At 42.7% G+C, this 19,557-nt stretch overlaps 1 protein-coding gene across 1 annotated transcript in view; it reads left to right on the forward strand.

Moving 5' to 3' along the window:
* Positions 1–4,088: 4,088 nt before the first annotated feature.
* The window catches only part of DPF3 (D4, zinc and double PHD fingers, family 3), a 154,395-nt gene continuing 138,926 nt past the window's right edge, over positions 4,089–19,557 (forward strand). Inside the window, exons 1-2 of the mRNA XM_015562004.1 lie at positions 4,089–4,128; positions 17,940–18,047. Of these exons, the coding sequence (XP_015417490.1) occupies positions 4,089–4,128; positions 17,940–18,047 (148 nt within the window). The remainder of the gene's footprint in view (positions 4,129–17,939; positions 18,048–19,557) is intronic.

Below are 19,557 nucleotides of genomic sequence, written 5' to 3' on the forward strand. Positions count from 1 at the left end.
AAAATAAACGAAAAAATATCCTTGGGTGAGATTTAGCAAACAAAAAAAATGGTAAGAACTTAACCCCTCTTCCCCCCCAATAAACCAGGAATATCTATCAAAGCTCAAAGTTTCCCTTGCTGCCCTGGCTGGGTGTTTCGCCGGCGCACCAAAAGGTTGAGGGTTTGAGTCCTAGTCAAGAACGTGTGGGAGTCAACCAATCAATGTGTCTTTCTCACACTGATGTTTCTCTTTCTCTCTCCCTTCTACTTTCTCTAAAAAAGCAATGAAAAAAAAAAATCCTCTGGTGAGGATTAACAAAAACAAAAAAGAAAAAAGGGGGGGGGCAGGCTATAAGGGGTCAATGGGAGAAAAAAGGGGACATATGTAGTACTTTAAACAATAAAGATTTTTTAAAAAACTTCAAAGGAAAAAAACCATGAAAAAAAAAAAGCCACTCAAAGTTAACAGTAAGTTGTTCTTGTTAATCCTCACCGAGAATATTTTGTTTTTCTTTTTTTCCCCTTTTTATTTTGAGAGGGGAGAGAGAAACATTGATTTGTTGTTCTCCTTATTTATGCATTCACTGGTTGATTCTTATATGTGCCCTGACCGGGGATCAAACCCGCAACCTTGCCATATTCTAACATGCATCAATAATTCATTCCTTTTTTATGCTGAGTAGTATTCCATTGTATGGCCGGAATACATTTTATTTACCCATTCACCTTTTGATGGACAGTTGGATTTGTTTTTAGTTTCTGGCTATTACAAAGTTGCTGTGAGCATTTGTGTATAAGTCTTTGTGTGGACATATACTTTTATTTCTTCTGGGCAAAGTACCTAGGAGTGTAATGACTAGATTGTAAAGAAGGTGTATGTGTAACATTTTAAGAAACTGCTAAGCTTGCTTTCAAAGTGGTTGTATCATTTTACATGCATGCCAACAATATACTTGAGTTCCAGTTCCTCCATATTCTCACCACCACTTGGTATGGTTAGATTTTTAAAGTTTTAATCATTCTACCAGTTACATTGTTGTATCTCAATGTGGTTTTACTTTGAATTCCCTAATTAACAAAGATGTTGAACATCTTTACAAGTGCTTATTTACTATCCATATATGTTCTTTGGTAAAGGGTTCACCTTTTTAAAAAATATATATTTTATTGATTTTTTACAGAGAGGAAGGGAGAGGGATAGAGAGTTAGAAGCATCGATGAGAGAGAAACATCGATCAGCTGCCTCCTACACACCCCCCACTGGGGCTGTGCCCACAACCAAGGTACATGCCCTTGACCGGAATCGAACCTGGGACCCTTAAGTCCACAGGCCGATGCTCTATCCACTGAGCCAAATCGGTTAGGGCAAGGGTTCGTCTTTTGTCCATTTTAAAAATAGATTGCTTGCTTGTTTTGTTGTCATTAAATTTTTATAGTTCTTGGTCATAAAAAGGAAGAAAATTTTACCCTTTGCGACAGCATGGATGGACCTGGAAAACATTATACTAAGTGAAGTAAGCCAGTCAGAGAAAGACAAGTACCATATAATTTCACTCATAGGTGGAATTTAATGAACAAACTGAACTAACAAGAAAAATAGGGACAAACTCATAGAGAGCAGGCAGACAGCTCTGGTGGCGGGGATGAGGTGGGATGGGTGGGGGCGGGGTGAGGGTATTGGTGTGTGGAAGGAGTAGAAGGATTGAGTAGAAAAAAGAAAGAAGTCATGGGCATGGACAACAATGTGGTAATTTCAAGGTGGGGGAGTGAGTTGGATGCAGGTGGAAGAGGGTACAGGGGGGATTCAAGACCTTTATTTGACATACGCTGTGAAAATATTTTCTTCCAGGTTGTTTCTTGTATTTTCATTATCTTAATAGTATCTTTCAAAGAGCAGGTATTTAAGTCAAGCTGATCAATTTGTTATTTTCTAAATTGTGATTTTGTTGTATCTAAGAAATTGCTGCCTTAATCCCAGGTCAAGGTGTGTGTGTGTGTTTTTTTTTTTTTCTGTAGAAGCTTTATAATTGAGGTTTTATATTTAGGTCTATGATCCATTTTGAATGAAATGTTTAATATGGTGCAAGGTATGGATTAAAGTTTTTCCTGCAGATAGACATCCAATTGTTCCAGCATAATTTGTTGAGTTATGAATTGCCATTGTACCTCTGTCAAAAATTAGAGGTCGCATGTACGTGGGTCTATTTCTGGACTCTCAATTCTGTTTCACTGATTTGTCTGTCTTCACACCAATAACTCACTGTTTTGATTATTGTAGTTTTATAATGCATCTTGAAATCAGATAGTGTGTTAGCCCTCCAAATTTGTTCTTTTTCCAAGATATTTTGGCTATTTGACCTTCTTTGCACTTCCACATGAAATTTTACAATCAGTGTGTCAGTTTTCACATAAATATGTGGGATTTTGATTAGGATTGTATGGAATCAATAGATCAAGTGGGGGAAAATTGACAGTTCTAAATGTTGAGTCTTCCAACCCACAAATATGGCATATCCCTACTTATTTAAGTCTTCTTTAATTTTTCCCATCAATACTTTTTATTTTTCAGTATACAGATCATCACATTTCTTTCAGGTTTATCTCTAAGTACTTAAAGTACTTTTGATATTGCTGTAAATGGACTTTTAAAAATTTAAATTTCTGATTTTTCTTTACTAGTATAGAGTACAATTAAGTTTGTAAATTGATTGCATATCATGCAACCTTCTAAACTCATATTAGTTCTATTAGGTTTCCAGAGATTCCACAGCATTTCTACATAATTGATTATGTTGTTAGTAAATTAAGAGAAATTTTCAATATAGATGAGTTTTATTTGTCTATTGCACTGGTTGTAATGTCCAGTGCAATATTAAGTAAAAGTGGTGAGAGGAAGCATTCATTGTTTCATTATTTTTAAAAATACGTAGTTTTATTGATTTCAGAGAGGAAAGGAGAGGGAGAGATAGAAATATCAATGATGAGAAAGAATCATCGATTGGCTGCCTCCTGCATGCCCCCTACTGGGGATCGAACCCGAAAGCTGCCCTTGACTGGAATCGAACCCGGGACCCTTCAGTCTGCAGGCTGACTCTCTACCTACTGAGCCAAACCAGCTAGGGTCATTGTTTCTTTATTAAGCGTGATGTTAGATGTAGGTTTTTTTTTGTAGTTCTTTATCAGACTGAGGGTGGTCCTATTTCTAGTTTGAGTGTTTTAAATCAGGAATGGATGTTGGATTTTGCCAACTGATTTTTCTGAGTCTATTGAGATGCTCATGCAATATTTCTTTTGTGGTTTGTTAATATGATGTTAAATTGATTATTTTTTCTGCGAAAAGCTTTATTGTTTCATTTGATCCAATGCATGGGTGAGGCTTCAGGACTGTTAAAAGAATAGCTAGTAATTTCGGGGAGAGGCTCAGGTAAAAGCCTGGCTCCTGGGGAATGCAGAAGGGCCTCTGAAAGGCCTCTGGGCTCCAAAGGCTCCTAGTCGTGCTTGAAGGTGAGCCTTTTGAAGAGAAACTCGCCCAGCCTGGGGGCCGGTAGCCTGCGGATGTTAGTCAGGTGGTGGCTCATCTTTCTGATGAATTTCACCTCCTCATCCAGGAAGTGGTTCTCCAGGAGGTCACAGAGCTGAGGGTCTGTGCGGGTAGAACCCAGGGCCTGCAGCTCTGGTTCAGGTGCCTCTCCAAGGCCAGGGCAGCTTGCATGATGTCCTGAGTTTTGCCCCACTGACCTTGGGGAGGCGTCAGCACGTCCGGGAAGAGAATGCGGCCACCGCGCTTGTTTTGCCCCTTTAAGAGATGCTCAGTGCCCTCGCCCTTCTTCTCCGCCAACTCGTGGAAGAAGTGGCCCACACCCTCGAGAGCCACATCATCACGGTCTTCGAAATAGTAGCCTAGAGAGAGGTAGGTGTAGGCAGCCCGCAGGGGTGTATGGGCCGCAGGTGCAGGCTGGCCAGGCGGTTGACGCAGCCTCCACCCTGGTGGGATAGTTCTGACCAATTGGGAGCTCATGGTTGTTCAGCAATAAGGAGTTAAGGTAGAAAATAAAATGGCGTGTTGGCTGGTCCTGGAGGTGGTTCTGAAGGTGGTGACTCGATAAGATGGAGGAGAGTGGCCCGAGGCTGGAAGAAGCGTTCCTGGGTCAGTTCCGTCCAAACACTGTTGAAGCAAGAGACAGATCTGGGACCACAGAGGGCACTCTAATTTTTGAATGTTAAACTGACATTACATTCCTAGGATAAACCCTACTTTGCTTCGATGTATTAATCCTTTTTATATATGGTCAGATTCACTCTGCAAAAATTTTAATAGAGTTCCTTATATGTTTTGAGAGATATTGACATATAGTTTTCTTGCAGTCTATGTAGTTTGGATGTCAGGACAATGTTGGCCCCATAAGGAGCTGGGAGGTATTCCCTCCTTTTTAGTATTCTGGAAGAATTTATATATAAATGGTATTTTTTCCTTAAATGTTTTGAGCATTTGCAAATGAATCCATTTGGACCCTGCAATTTCTTTCTGGGAATGTTTTAAACTATAAATTTAATTTCTTTGAAAGATACCTAAATATTTAAGTTATCCATTTTATCTGGAGTGAACCTTGGTAGTTTTTGACTTACAAGGAATTTTTTTTCCATTTCATCTAAGAAAGTTGTTCATACTATCATTATCCTTTTAATATCTGTAGAATCTGGGGTAGTAATTCCTCTTTTATTTCTTACATTGATAATTTGAAATTTTTTATCTGATCAATCTGACTAGAAGTTTACCAATTTTATTGATATTTGTTGTTGTTAATCCTCACTAGAGGATATTTTTCCATTGATTTTTAGAGAGAGTGGAAGGGAAGGGAAGAGACTGAGAGAGAAGAACATTAATATGAGAGAGATACATTGATTGATTGCGTCCTGCACAAACCCCAACCAGGGCTGGGGATTGAGCCCGCAACCTGGGTACATGCCCTTGACCGGAACTGAGCCTGGGACCCTTCAGCTCTATCCACTGAACCAAACTGGATAGGGTGCAATTTTATTGATATTTTAAAAGAAATAAAGCCTGCCTTGCTTTTGGTATAATGGATACTTTTCAATTTTTTTCTTAGTATGTTACAGTTTCTTCTCTGATCTTTATTTTCACCTTTCCCCCCCTACTTACTTGTATTTAACTTGCTCTTCTCATTCTTATTTCTTAAGGTAGAAACTGAGGTCATTGCTTTGAAATCTTTTTTCTATTATAGGCACTTAAAAATATAATTTCTAAATAGAAATACTACTTTAGCTTAATTTTATAACATTTGATAGTTTGTTTTTATTTTCCTCTAATTCACACATTTTGTAAATTCCCTTTTGTTTTCTTCTTTTACCCATGGATTATTTAGAAGTGTGTTATTTAGTTTTCAAACATTTGGGGGATTTTCAAAGATATGCCTGTTATTTATTTCTAATTTAATTCCATGTGGTCCAGAATATGTTCTCTCTTGGGTAAATATCCTCTTTGGTCTGGAAAAGAATGTGAATTTTCCTGTTGTTAGAAAATTCTGTAAATATCAATTAAATCAAGTTGGTTGATAGTGTTGCTCAAGTCTTCTACATCCTTACTGATTTTTCCCCCATTTGTTCTATGGATTATCAAGAGAGAGTATTGAAAATTTGACTATAATTGTGAGTTTGTCTATTTTTCCTTACAATTCTATTAGTTTTTGCTTCATAGATTTTGAACCTTTGTTTAGCTTCATAAATACTAGTGTTTAGGATTGTTATGTCCTCTTGATAAATTGATCCCCTTATCATTATTTAATGACCGTTATTTCCACTGGTATTCTTTATTCTAAAATCTACTTTCTCTGATATGTATATAGCCATCCTAGCCTCTTTTCAAAATTAGTTTTAACGTGGTGTATCTTTTACCATTCTTTTTACTTTTAATATATTTGGGTCTTTATGCCACAAGATTTTTATTTTTTATAGGCAGTATATAGTTGCGTCTTGTTTTTGTTTTGTTGTTGTTGTTAATCCTCACCCAAGGACATTTTCCCATTGATTTTTATTATTAATTAATTAATTTATTTACTTATGTATTTATTTTTTACATTTTTATTGATTTCAGAGCCTGCAACCTGGGCATGTGCCCTTGACCGGAATCAAACCTGGGACCCTTTGGTCCACAGGCCAATGCTCTATCAACTGAGCAAACCAGCTAGAGCTCCATTGATTTTTAGAGAGCGTGGAAGGGAGGGGGAAAGACAGAGAGAGAGAAACATCAATATGAAAGCACTTCGATTGGTTGCCTCCTGCATGTGCCCGGACTAGGGCCAGGGATTGAGCTTGCAACCGAGATACATGCCCAGGACCGAAATTGAACATGGGACCCTTCAGTCTGCAGGCCAGTGTTCTATCCACTGAACTAGACTGGCTAGAGCATGTCTTGCTTTTTAAATGTAGTGTGATAATATGATCTTAAAATTAAAAAAATATTTTTATTGATTTCAGAGAGGAAGGGAGAGAGGGAGAGGGATAGAAACATCAATGATGAGAGAGGATTATTGATTGGCTGCCTTCTGCATGTCCCCTTCCTGGAATTGAGTCCCAACCCAGGCATGTTCCCTGACCAGGAGTTGACCCATGAGCTCCCAGTTCATAGGTTGATGCTCAACCACTGAGCAACACTGGCCTGGAATTAATATGCTTTTTAAATTGGTCTTTAGTCCATTTACATTTAATGTGATTTTTGTTATAGTTAGATTTAAACCCATCATTTTGCTATTTCCCATTTATCAGTCTGTTTGTTCCCTTTTTCTTCATTTTCTTCTTTTGTGGGGAATAATATAATTTTTATGATTTCTATCTCATTTCCTCTGGCTATTTACCTATAACTGTTTTGCTGTTTTGGTGATTGCTTACTGATTATAGTAAGTATCTTTAATTACAGTTTACCTTCAAGTGACATTTTACTAATAAATACTCTATACTAGTAATCTTACGGTGGTAAACAGAATAATGCTCTCCTACCCCAAAGATGTCTACATCTTTTTTTTTTTTTAAATTTAAGTTCTTTATTGTTTAAAGTATTACATAAGTCTCTTTTTCCCCCCATTGACCTCTCCCTGGCTGCCCCCACCCCCTAAGGATGTCTACATCTTAATCCTGGGAATTTAGGAATATGTGATACCAGATGGCAAAAAGGATTTTGAGACGGGAGATTATTATACATTATTCAGATGTAATCATAAGTGTCTTTATAAGAGCGGGCAGGAGGGTCAGCGTCAGAGCTCTGTGACAATAGAAGCAGAAGGTGAAGTGATGTAACAGGGGAAGGGGCCACAAACCAAGAATGTAGGTGGTTTCTGGAGCCCAGACTAGGGAAGGAAATAGATTTTCTCCCAGACGCCACAGAAGGAATGCAATCCTGCTGATGCCTGTAGTCAGTGAGACTGAATTTGGATTTCTGGCTTCTGGGATAACAAAGTGGTATTGTTTTAAGCCTCTCAGTCTGTGGCAGTTTATTGCAGCAGCAGTAGGAAACGAATACAAGTACTAGGAAGTGTATTTTTATTTTTCCCTTGTTGACCTTTGTGTAATTGTTGTCATATGTTTTATTTTTACACATGGCATTAAACTTCATATTACAATTGTCTTTTGCTGGGGTCCAGCTCCAGCAGGTCCAGGGGTTCCCAAAGGTGTAGACGGAGTCGGCGAAGAAGGAATGACACGGAGACAGCGTTCAGTTGATCAGCAGCCTAGCCAGGATCTCCAGCCAAGTTCTGGTCTGGATCTCCAGAGAAGTTCTGCCGTTTATTGTCTTGTTACATCCGTATTTATACCAGTTGATTTTAATCCTGTCAATTTCTATTACAAAGGTTAGGGTGTTTCTTATCTCCATTCCAGGGAGTAAAGATTATGTAGCTTAAGTGTGATTGTTTGTAGTTAAAGTGATTAACTACCCGCCTGGCACTTAGTTAAGGAGTTTCATCCCCTCCCTGACTTCAGGGAAAAATTCCTACCTGGGGAAACAACCTTTCTCAGAGAGGTGACCTTGGTTAAAACACAGCACCAAGAAGGTGAGCAAACATATTAAGAACAGCATGCCATATATGCCAGGTCCCTTGAAACAGCAAGGATGGACTGGCTCCCAGCAGTCTTTATTTTTGTTTAGTCAATAATCTTTTAAAAAGTTCTAAATAATAAGAAAAACATCTTATATAATGGCTCATGTAGTACTAACCATTTCTGATGCTCATCATTTCTTTGTGTTGATCCATATTTAGATCTGGTATCACTTTCTGTATAAAAAAACTTCCTTTTACATTTTTTGTAGTGTTGGTCTGCTGATAATTCTTTCAACTTTTGTATGTCTGAAAATATCTTTAGTTTGTCTTAGGTTTTTGAAAGATTTTTTGCTGGGTATAGAATCTAGGTTGACAGATGCTTTTCAGTACTGTAGGGATGGTGAGTGAACCACTGTTTTCTTGCTTGCATTGTTTCTGATGAGAAATCCAAATTTTTGTTCTTCTCTCTATAATATATGGATCCTTTTTCTGCTTTTAATATTTTCTCTTTATTAGTGTTCTTGGACAGTTTTTATTATGATATGCCTTGTTATAGTTTTCTTCATGTTTCTTGTGCTTAGTTTGGTTGAGCTTGGATCTGTACGTTTATAGTGTTTATCAGATTTTGAAAATTTCCAGCCTTTACTTATACACATATTTTTATTCCTCCCCCTTTGGAAACCATACATATATTAGACTGTTTTAAGTTGCCCCACAGCTCACTATGCTGTTCTTCTTTTTAAAATACTCTCTTTTCCTATGGGTTTTACGTTGGATAGTTTCTATTGCTGTGTTTTCAAGTGTACTGATCTTTTATTTGGCAATGTCTAAACTGACATTAACCCCTTCCAGTACGTTTTATATCTCACACATTGTATTTTCATTTCTAGAAGTTAAGTTTAAGTGTTTTAAGCAATCCTGTTTTTTCTAAACTTTTGAACACATGGAAAAAATAATAACTTTTAAAGTTATTGCTGCTAGTTCTAACATCAATTTCAGTTTTGTGTACATTTCAATTGATTTTTTTCCTCATTATAGATCATATGTTCCACCTTCTTTACATGCCTGTAATTTTGGATTGGATGCCAGACATTGTGAATTTTACCTTGCTGGGTGTATTGTATTGTATTCCTGTAAGTGTCTTGGAGCTTTGTTTTGGGACAGTTAAGATATTTGGAAAATGTTTGATACTTTTTTGTCTTGCTTTTAAGATTTCTTAGGTAGAGCTAGAGCAGTGTTTAGTTTAGGGCTAATTATTCTCCATTAGTGAGGCAAGACCCTCTCCGTACTCTGCCCAGTAATCTGCGAATCATGAGGTTTTTGCAACTGGCTGGTGGGAACAGACTATATCCTGCCCCTGTACACACCAAGCACCGTTACTTCAATTCTTACCGGATGGTTCTTTCCTCAGAATTGAGTAGTTTCTTCACAACCATGCACTGATCAGTACTGAGCTGAATACACAAAGGGGACGCTGTGGATCTCAACGGCTCTCTCTGTGCGACTGCTGGGCTCCACCTGTGTTCCTCCCCCTTGTGTTGTAATCTGGGCAGTAATGGGGTCCATCTTGTTTGTTTCCAGTGTCTCGGGGATCATTGTCCTTCATTGCCTAATGTCCAGTATCTTAAAAACTTTTGTTTCCTTTTTTTCCCTTCTATTTCAGGTGGAGGGTAAATCTAGCCCTTGATACTCCATCTTAGCTAGAAGTAGATGTTTCCTTTTTTATTTTAATACTAGAGGACTGGTGCATGAAATTCGTGCACTCGGGGAGGGGGGCGGCCCTTCAGCCTGGATTGCGAGAGGACACAGGCCAGGCCGAGGAACCCCATAGGTGCATGATCAGGGCTGGGGAGGGACATGGGAGGTTGGCCAGCTGGAGAGGGATTGTGGGAGGGCTCCAGGGTGTGTCCGGCCAGTCTCACTCAGTCACGATTGGCTGGACCCTAGCAGCAAGCTAACCTACCAGTCTGAGCATCTGCCTCCTGGTGGTCAGTGCATGTCATAGCGACTGGTCAACTGGTCGACTGTCTGCCCCCTGGTGGTCAGTGCACATCATAACGAGCAGTTGAGCAGCCTTAGCATATCATTAGCATATTACACTTTGATTGGTTGAATGGCCAACTGGACACTTAGCATATTAGGCTTTTATTATATAGGATAGTACTATTTTGTAACCATATAAAATATTTACATGGTTCTAAAACAAATCGATAGAGCATAGTATATTCAGAGAAAGTCTATCTCTATTCTTTTACCTTGTTTTTTTCCTCTATTGGTAATGTTCTCTTTTTCTTGACACTGTATTTTTGCTGAGTTCTCTTTTTTTATGTATATTTTTATTGATTTCAGAGAAGAAGGGAGAGAGATAGAGAGAGATAGAAACATCAATGATGAGAGAGAATCATTGATAGGCTGCCTCCTGCATGCCCCACACTGGGGATTGAGCCTACCAACCCAGGCATATGCCCTGACTGGCAATTGAACCTGGGACCTCCTGGTTCATTGGTCAACACTCAACCACTGAGCCTCGCCAGCTGGGCTGCTGTGCTCTCTTTTTAAGTAACTTTTTATTTTTAGTTTTTTGTTTACCTTTACATTAAAAACTATGCAAACATACAACATATTTATGTGTGTATTCCCATCTGTTAAATAAATGATAGTATATTAAGCACATATTTTCCACCTTGCTGTGCTCACTTAACAGTATATCCCATAGCAGTGTGTACTTCCCTCTCCATCCCCCTCTCACTTTTTTTTTTCTGTTTCTCAACAGCTTCACAGTAGTCCTTTGTGTGAATATAGTTGTTTATTCAACCAAGTCCCCATAGATGGACATTGGGTTGTTTCCAGTCATTTTCTAGTATTGAAAATACTACAGTGAACACACATTTTTGTATTTTTGCATGTGAACCTGTGATATATATGCCTAGAAATGGAATTGCTGGGTCAAAGGGCAAATGCATACACAGTTTTGCTATATATGCCAAATTCTCCTCAATAGGGTTGTGCCATTTTGCATTCTTATCAGTGGCGGATGAGATTGGTAGGCATATTCCTAACAGAACAATATTTAAGGTCCAATAGAATGCTTCATGAAAGGGTGAAAGCTAGAATTTTTGAAATAGAGGCTGAGGTGGAGCCTCTTGTCTGGGATGTTGGAGGGGCAATTTTTGTATTAGGTAAGCGCCAGCCACAAAAACTTTTAAATTCCATCTTCACATTATATCCTACTATTCCTTTAAAAAAATATTTTTTTATTGATTTCAGAGAGGAAAGGAGAGGGAGAGGGAGATAGAAACATCTATGATGAGAGAGAATCGTAAATCACCTGCTTCCTGCATGCTCCCCACTGGTGATCAAGCCCATAACTTGGGCATGTGCCTTGACTGGGAATTGAACTGTGACCTCCTGGTTCATAGGTCGACACTCAACCACTGAGCCACACCGGCTGGGCATAATCCTACTATTAAAATAATTCTCCCAATGAATTTATAAAGTATGCCCTCGTGGTTTATTTGATTCTCCACACATTTTCTATGCCTTACCACAGTGCTTTTACGTCACCAGGACACATTTCTCCTTGAACAGTTTTAGTTGGTGATGGGGTAGGAAAGGAGAAATGAATTCCACCAGAAGTGGTTTGATGGGCGGGTAGGCTGGGTGTTCTTTTCCTGATCACTCTGGTAGGGGGAGCTGTTTTTGGTGAGGGTAGGACTCTGGGTTTCAAGCTTGCTGTGTGTGAGCCAGCAATGGGGTGGCTCAGTGGGGAGTTAGATAAGGTAGTGGAGAGGTTTTGAGTATGGGCTGTGGGCTAGACCACCTTTATGAGCGTATGACCACGAGCCAGTTATCCAATCACTGTTATCCTTGCTCTCCTCAATCTCTAAATGTCTCAGGGTTGTTGTCACGACGAGATGACAGTGAGTGTGGGGTGCTAGCCTATGACAGAGGAAGAGCTCAGTAAATGTTAGCTGTTGTTACTGTGCCAGCTTCTGAGTGTGGAGGGACCTGTGCGGGGCCTGGGAACCCTGGGCCAGAGGAAAGGTAGGCAGCATTTTGGTCTACCCTGCCAGGGCAGTATTGGCACATAGGAGACTGGGACTGCATCTTAGAGAGAGGGGAGTCATAGAGAAGAATGGGAGAGGAAGCAGGAAGGGGAGTGTTGGTGAGCCAAATAGGCAGCTGTGCTGGGTGCCGAGGTGTGGTGCCAAGTGCCCAGGACTCTAACTTTCAGGGAGGAGAAGAGGCACCAATGGCCTGAGACGGTTCCGGAGTGCTTTGCTGAAGAGGTGGCCCATGAAGTCAGGGCAGCTCTTAAATAAGCCAGGAGAAGAGGGCAGAGCACCAGGAGAGGACACGGGTGTAAGAGCTTGTGAAATACATCTTTCCCACTCCTCAGGCTCTACTGGGGGCGTGTTACTCACCCCTCCAGCTCTGTGGAGTTGGTCCAAGTTGACATTTCAACCACTAACATTAATAGAGCAGCTATTATATGCTGGGCCCTGGGAATATAAATATGAGTACGATTTGATCTAGTGCAAAGTTCCTTATGTGGGAGTTTTTCAAACTACAGCTAATGACCCTCTGATCTTGTGGTTCAGTAGGATTGGGCTGGGCCCAGGCCCCTGCCCTTCACAATAACTACGGATGCAGCTGTGATGCCCGTCTTGGTGAAGAACTCCTGGCTCATGGGCAGGTGTAGTCACTGCCTCTTTCCTCCAACTCTGTTTCCCTCTAGTTCCTTGGACTCTCAGTTAGCTCTCCTTCATACCCTAGTGGGCGGATGGGCTGGATGGGATGCAGATGACACCTGTCCACTTTTGGGACAGAAGGTGAACAAATTGGCATAAGTTACAGGAAGGCAGATTTTGCTTCAAAAGACTAGCAGGGCAAAACTCTATCATAATAAGAATTGGCCCACTGTGGTCAGTCTGTTCTGTGAAGTAATGAGTTTTCCATGGCAAGGAGGGTTCACTAGCCGTTGTGGGTTTAACCTCTGGGACAGCGGTTCTCAACCTGTGGGTCGCGAACAAATGAAAATACATCCTGCATATCAGATATTTACATGACGATTCATAACAGTAGCAACATTACAGTTATGAAGTAGCAACGAAAGTCATTTTATGGTTGGGGGTCACCACGCATGAGGATCTGTATTAAAGGGTCGCGGCGTTAGGAAGGTTGAGAACCACTGCGTGGGACGTGCTGCAGGGAGAGCCCTTCTCTGGGTGGGCTTGAGCTGTCACCACTCCGCTTTGGGTGGGAGTAAAGGAAATGATTACAGTTCATCTTAAAATTCTGTTCGTGTCCCATATCATCCTTTCTTCCCTTTTCTATCCCACGTCATCTTCCGAGTTCTTAATAGTTCATGCTTTCAGAGATGCTCCTAATACTAAGTATCCACCTGCTGCACTTGGGCAATGCTGGTAGCAAGCAATTTGTCTGACTCTGTTGATCATAGAGGCATTGTCCATCCTGCTAAATTTTTCTACGGAGCCCATACTCCCCAACCCCTCCAGCAAGTGTGTGAGTTCCTGTGTGTGTGTATGTGTGAGATGCTTGCACACGAATGAGTGTTGTAACTGTCATTGCACCTCAAAGTACTAACAGGAAAGCAATTTGCTTAGTGGGATATGGGATGGAGGGCCTTGGTTCCCAGGGAGGACTGATCTGCCCTCTAGTCTCCCTTTTCTCTCCTCCATATCCCACCCCCCTGTCTCAGGCTGACTTCTTCAGCTTAATTTCCCAGGCTGCAGCAGTGACTCCACCCTCCTTTTGCCTTCCCCTCCTCCTTCCTCCACCTACCACACACATGGGCTTTGAGTTATGTGCCTCCTGTTCTAATGAGATAAACAACATAACTCTCCCGGGGCTCTGTTCATCCCTTTCTAAGTGGAACTCCGGAGCTGAATGCATTGACCCTATAAAGGTACCCTGGTGCCTGTCAGCCTGAGGAGGAGGGTGAGGAAGGGGGACAGGAGCCCCCAGAGAATTGTTGGGGCTACAGGCCTGTTGAGATGAGGTGGAGTCAAAAAAGACCTCAAGGGAGGCCTGTTTCCAATCTCGTGGCTACAGAAGCAAAGAACAGCCTGGACATGTGGGTGCGAGGCCTTCTCATGTCACGTGGGCGTGGAGTCCAGACTCGTTTAAGTGAGCTAACTCATAATAATTACTGACATTTGTACAAGGCTTCATGATGATAAAGAGCTGCTTCTTGAATATAAGCTAATCCCCATGACAGTCCTTATAAGGTAGATGCTACTGACAGCCTTACCTTACAGGTGAGCAGGCAGTCTCAGAGAAGTGACATTTCTCAAGGTGACAGGGAATGGCGGTGCACGGACTCATGTGCTCTTCTCTGCGCTGCGGAGCTTCTCCAACCCATCAGGGAAAGTGAGAGAATTAAATAAAAAGTGTCCCCTCTTCTGGACATTCAACCTACTTACTAAAATAGACTCTCCCAGGCGAGTGGGCCTGCAGCTACAAGCTGAGTGGTCTGGGGCTGCCTGTTGCTGCTCACCAAAAAGTGCAGTGACCACATTCTCAAGGAGGGCATAGGCTCTGGAAAAATGTTGACAATTTTGACCTTTTGTTACTTAGACCTTTTGAAAGAGTTGGTCTGGACCAGTTCCTTCTCGCTCATATATTTTTGGTCAGGTTGGAAATACCATGAAACAGCCTGTGGGAGAGAAAGAGTCTAAGGTACAGAGACTACCATGCTGGGGTGAGTCGGGGTTCAATTCTGAACCCACCTCTTTTACTCCCTTTTGGAGAGCTTGGTTGTGGGTAGATGAGTCTCCTGGAGGCAGGAACAGCAGGGGCAATGGTCATTCACTTTCTGTATTTCTGAGTCTGGTTCATTTCTGGTTGAATTTTTTTAAAAAATATATTTTATTGATTTTTTACAGAGAGGAAGGGAGAGAGATAGAGAGTTAGAAACATCGATGAGAGAGAGACATCGATCAGCTGCCTCCTGCACATCTCCCACTGGGGATGTGCCTGCAACCCAGGTACATGCCCTTGACCGGAATCGAACCTGGGACCCTTCAGTCCGCAGGCTGACGCTCTATCCACTGAGCCAAACTGGTTTTGGCTCTGGTTGGATTTATTTGGTATTTCTTGAAGTACCTGCCAGGCACTGTGCAAAGCACTGGGGATACTCCAGATGGACATAGTTCCTGCCATCCTAAATCTTATAAAACTAGTAGGGGAGACAGTCCAGTAAGCAGGCAATGAATGACAATACCTTGGGGAAAACACAGGGAATGTTGGGATCCAACAGAGGTCATTCAACCAGTCTTAGTACATTAGAGAGAACATCCAGGCAGTAACTAGATGATGCTTAGACATCCAGAGGTTCTCGGTCAGACACTGGAACCATCTATAAGGTTTTTAAAAAAGTAAATTGCCCAATCTCCCTACTTACCTACATTTGGATTGGGTAGGTCTGGCATGAATTTTGGCTATTGGTGTTATTAAGAAGTTCTTCGGGTGACTTTGGTTTTGTTTTGGATTGAGAACTTCTGAATGAAGAGGAGTGGGCATTGGTGGGACTAGTTCTGGAACAGGGAGTAGCAGGTCAGCCCATGTGCTTGGCCTTCACTGGATACACCAGCCCAAGAGGTGGCCAAAACTCTTGTAAGGGACCAAGAATTAGTATGCGCATTCAGGAATTACAGGGTCAGAGATGATGTGGTCTGGGACTAAACCACCCCAGAAACATCGAATTATTCCCCAGTGATGCCCTCCCTCAAAGAGGGGTCCAAAACGGACCTCTAGGGGAAGTAGAGCAATCTTACTTTATCTGATTAATTTGGTCATCTATACATTAGCACAAGTCTGGTTCCCAGAGTGCAGGGAGCTCAGAACTTCAGGATACTCCTACTGTGCAGAGGCCGTGAAGTTATCAACAAAATCAAGTATTAAGTATTAGGATGACTCTTGTACATGACAAGCCCTTAGCTCGTAACACCAGGCTCCATCACCTTAATGGTTTCTAAGAATCAAAAGGGTGATGGTTAGTGACCTCCAACTTGTTCATAACCTCGCGACCCGTGGGAGCAGTTTTGTGATTAAAAGTAAAACTTAGCTCATAAAGAGAATTTGAAATATTTGGTTCCTTTAGTGCTGGGATAGGTGCCTCTGATTTGAACCCAAATCAAAAAAACGGGTAGCGATGACTAGTAAAAATGAAAAATGAATAAATGGGTATATAGCAGACATTTCTATTGACTTTTATTGTTTTTCCTGCAAAGGGCAAAAAGTGAAGCCAGTGTCCGTCTTAACATTTTTTCCCCTCCAAATCCTCATGAGGACATGCTGAGAGGGAGGGAGGGAGGGAGGGAGGGAGGGATGGAGGGATGGAGGAAGAGAGAGAGAGAGAGGCACGCACTTAGATGTGAGAGAGAAACAGATGTGAGAGAGGAACATCCATTATTTCCGTATGTGCCCGACTGGGGACTGAACTCTCAACCCAGGTGTGTGCCCTGACTGGGAATTGAACTGGCAACCTTTCGGTGCACAGGAAGACGTTCAACCAACTGAGCCATCAGCCAGGCCTCTTAACTTTTAAAGGCCCCCAACTGGCAGACACATGGGGTTATAGTCCTGATGTCTGAACCCCGTGGCTCTAGATTTAGGAAGGGACCTTCTCATGTGAAGTTGCCTGCATCTAACAGTTGTCATGTGCCATATTTATCTACAGAGGACTGGATTGTGACCCCAATTAAAGTGAAGCCGGAACACATTTGTTCATTAATTCATTCAGCAAATACTTAGTTTGATTGTTCAGTGTATCAGGTTCAGTTCTGGTTCTGGGGATTCTGAGAGGAACAAGACCAAATCCCTTTGCTTGCCAGTCTTTTCACTCTAGCAGGGGTGGGTTAGTTGGCTGGTTTATTTTGGGGTGCATCAGGTAGTCTTTTTAGTCTGCAGATCACCTAACCAGTCTCAAGCCCTCTCCCTCACCCCTCAGCCTCTACCCCTTGCTCTTTTCTCTGGGAAGAGACCACGGTCTAGTGTGGGGAGTCTTTGGTCCTCCAAGGCTTCTGGCTGCCACACTGTGTGTCACAGGAGCCGTAAGAGTGTTGCCTAATGAGCAAGAATGCTCCTCATGGGTTACTTGGCATGACAGGTGATGCTGGTGTGGAACTTTGGTGCCAAAGGCCAATTAAAGTGGAGAATCTTGTTGGGGGACAATGGGTGCATAAGCCCAGCCATAGGACCCCTGCCCATTTTGTTCTATCGGGCCCAGGCAGGTAGGTGGGGAAATACAGGTTTGCTGGTTTTGCAGGCATTGTGGTCACCAGAGCAGGCCTATATTCTTATGGAGGCTGTGCAGGGCTCCCTTTGGCTTCAGCGAGCTGCCAGCAGCTAACTGGGTGGAGGAAGCCAGTAGGTAGGAGTTCTGGCTCCTTGATCCTGTTCCCTTGCAATGATTTCTAATCTGGGCTGACCATTGATAGGCAGACTGACTTCTGCTGCTCCACCTCGAAGGGAACTTGCTTGACTTGCGCAGAGGGCTAGTCGATGGGCAATAGCTGAGATCCATTGCTTTGGAAACACTGGTGACTATGAATCTGGAAAGGTCCCTCTTGTGGTCCATAGGTCCACAGGTCCCTCTGACCTTCTCCCCAGGCCAGGAAAAATAGGACTGGTTTTGGTAAAAGTGATGGCTCTTTTTGGCCTGGGCTCACGGAGACAGCACGGTGGAGTAGACAGAGCAAGGGTTTTGGGGTCAGATGGCCTAGGTTCTACCTCAGCTCCACCATCTATCAGCTGTGTGACCTTGACAAGTCACTTCACCACTCTGGGCTTCTTTCCCTGTGAGTGAGAGGGTTAGACAGCGTGGTTTCCTAGGCCCCTTCCAGTCTGGAGCCTTTAATCTTTACACTGTCTCTGTCCACAGGCCTTGCTCCGGGCCAGCTGTACACATACCCTGCGCGCTGCTGGCGAAAGAAGAGAAGATTGCACCCTCCTGAGGATCCGAAGCTGCGGCTGCTGGAAATAAAACCTGGTCAGTATTGTCTGGAGCTTGGGTGGGCCCGTGATGGAGAGGTGGGGAGCGCTGGGCTGGCCCAGGACAAGGCGGCTTTGTTCCTTTGCCTGTAATGCGGAGTTTTCAGGAGCACGAACGTGTCCACATGATGTTGAAAGGTGTGCCTGCTCTCATATCAACCTGTCCATGTGTCCATCAGAGCTTCCCTCCCCTCTGGGGTCTGGCGCAGGCGCAGGTGCAGGTGGGAATGGGCCCAGGATGAATCCCGTTCCCACAGAGCAGGAGGAGCTGCGGCTCTTAGGGTCGGGTGATACCTTCCTGTGGCTTCAAGTAAAGAAACCGTGTGTTCCTAAGAAGGAGGGTGTGTTGGGGACCCTTTCCCACCCTTACTGTGGATGAACTTTTGGAGCAGCTTACATGAAAGGGCCATTCACTCAGATGGAACCATCTTGGACATGGAATTGGAAGAGTTTGAATAATTAGCCTTTAGGTGATGCTGGTTGCTTTGGGACCTGCAGAAGGAATGGCTTGTATTCTTGCCTGCTTACTGACCCTTTCTGACACTTCTGACTAGATGGCCATCTTCAGACCTGTGTCTGCTTGCAGCAAGGCCAAGTGATTGCCCTGCGACTTTGCTTTCAGGGAACCTCTGGTTTTGGGGGTGCTGTGGCTGGAATGTGACTCAGGGTGGTGAGAACTGTGCTGTCAAGTAGAGCAAATACAGAACGGATACGTTTCGTCCCCCTGTCACCAAAGCCATGCAGACCCAGCCTCACCCCTGCCTTTTCACCCTGACCTCTTAGGTTGTGTTTTCTCTGCAAAATCTCGACTTAAAGTTGTTCAGAATGTTTTCACTCGCAGTTCCATGGTTAGGCCTGCTTTCACTGTTTGCTTCAGCCTAGGCATTAACTGTGTACAAGTTTTATTTGCCAGGGGTGGGAGGGAGGGAGCTATATTCTTCAATGCACTTCATCCAACCTCTCAAACCGCCTTGCACAATCTACAGGCCCTTGCATACACTCAAGGGTAATGACTGAGGTGGTTCCACCCCCCCAGGCCCCCGACGGGTTGTAGGAGAGCCAAGTGTCTGGGAGTGGCACAATCCAGTAGACATATCACGCAGCCACAGGTGGCATTTTACATTTTCTAGTGGCCGTATTAGAAACAGGAAAAAGAAACAGGTGCAGCTGATTTTACTGATAGATTCTATTTTACCCAAAATATAAAAAATATGATTATTTCAGCATGTCATCATATAGAAATTATAAATGCGATATTTTCCCTTTTTTTGGTATTGTTTTCGAATGCCTGTGTGTACTTTACACTTTCGGTCCCTTTTATTGTGCACTAGCCACATACATGTGCCCAGTTGGCCATAGGGCCAGTGGTGCCCGTTTGGGTCAGTGTGGTTCCAGAACTGCACTCAGCATATGGTTTTGACCAGCACAGTCATCGCCTGGGAGAGATAAAGACTCTTGGGCTTCACCCCAGACCTGCTGGGTCAGAAGCTCATTTTATTTTATTTTTT

Source organism: Myotis davidii, unplaced genomic scaffold, assembly GCF_000327345.1.
Source record: "Myotis davidii unplaced genomic scaffold, ASM32734v1 scaffold17, whole genome shotgun sequence".
NCBI lineage: Eukaryota > Metazoa > Chordata > Mammalia > Chiroptera > Vespertilionidae > Myotis > Myotis davidii.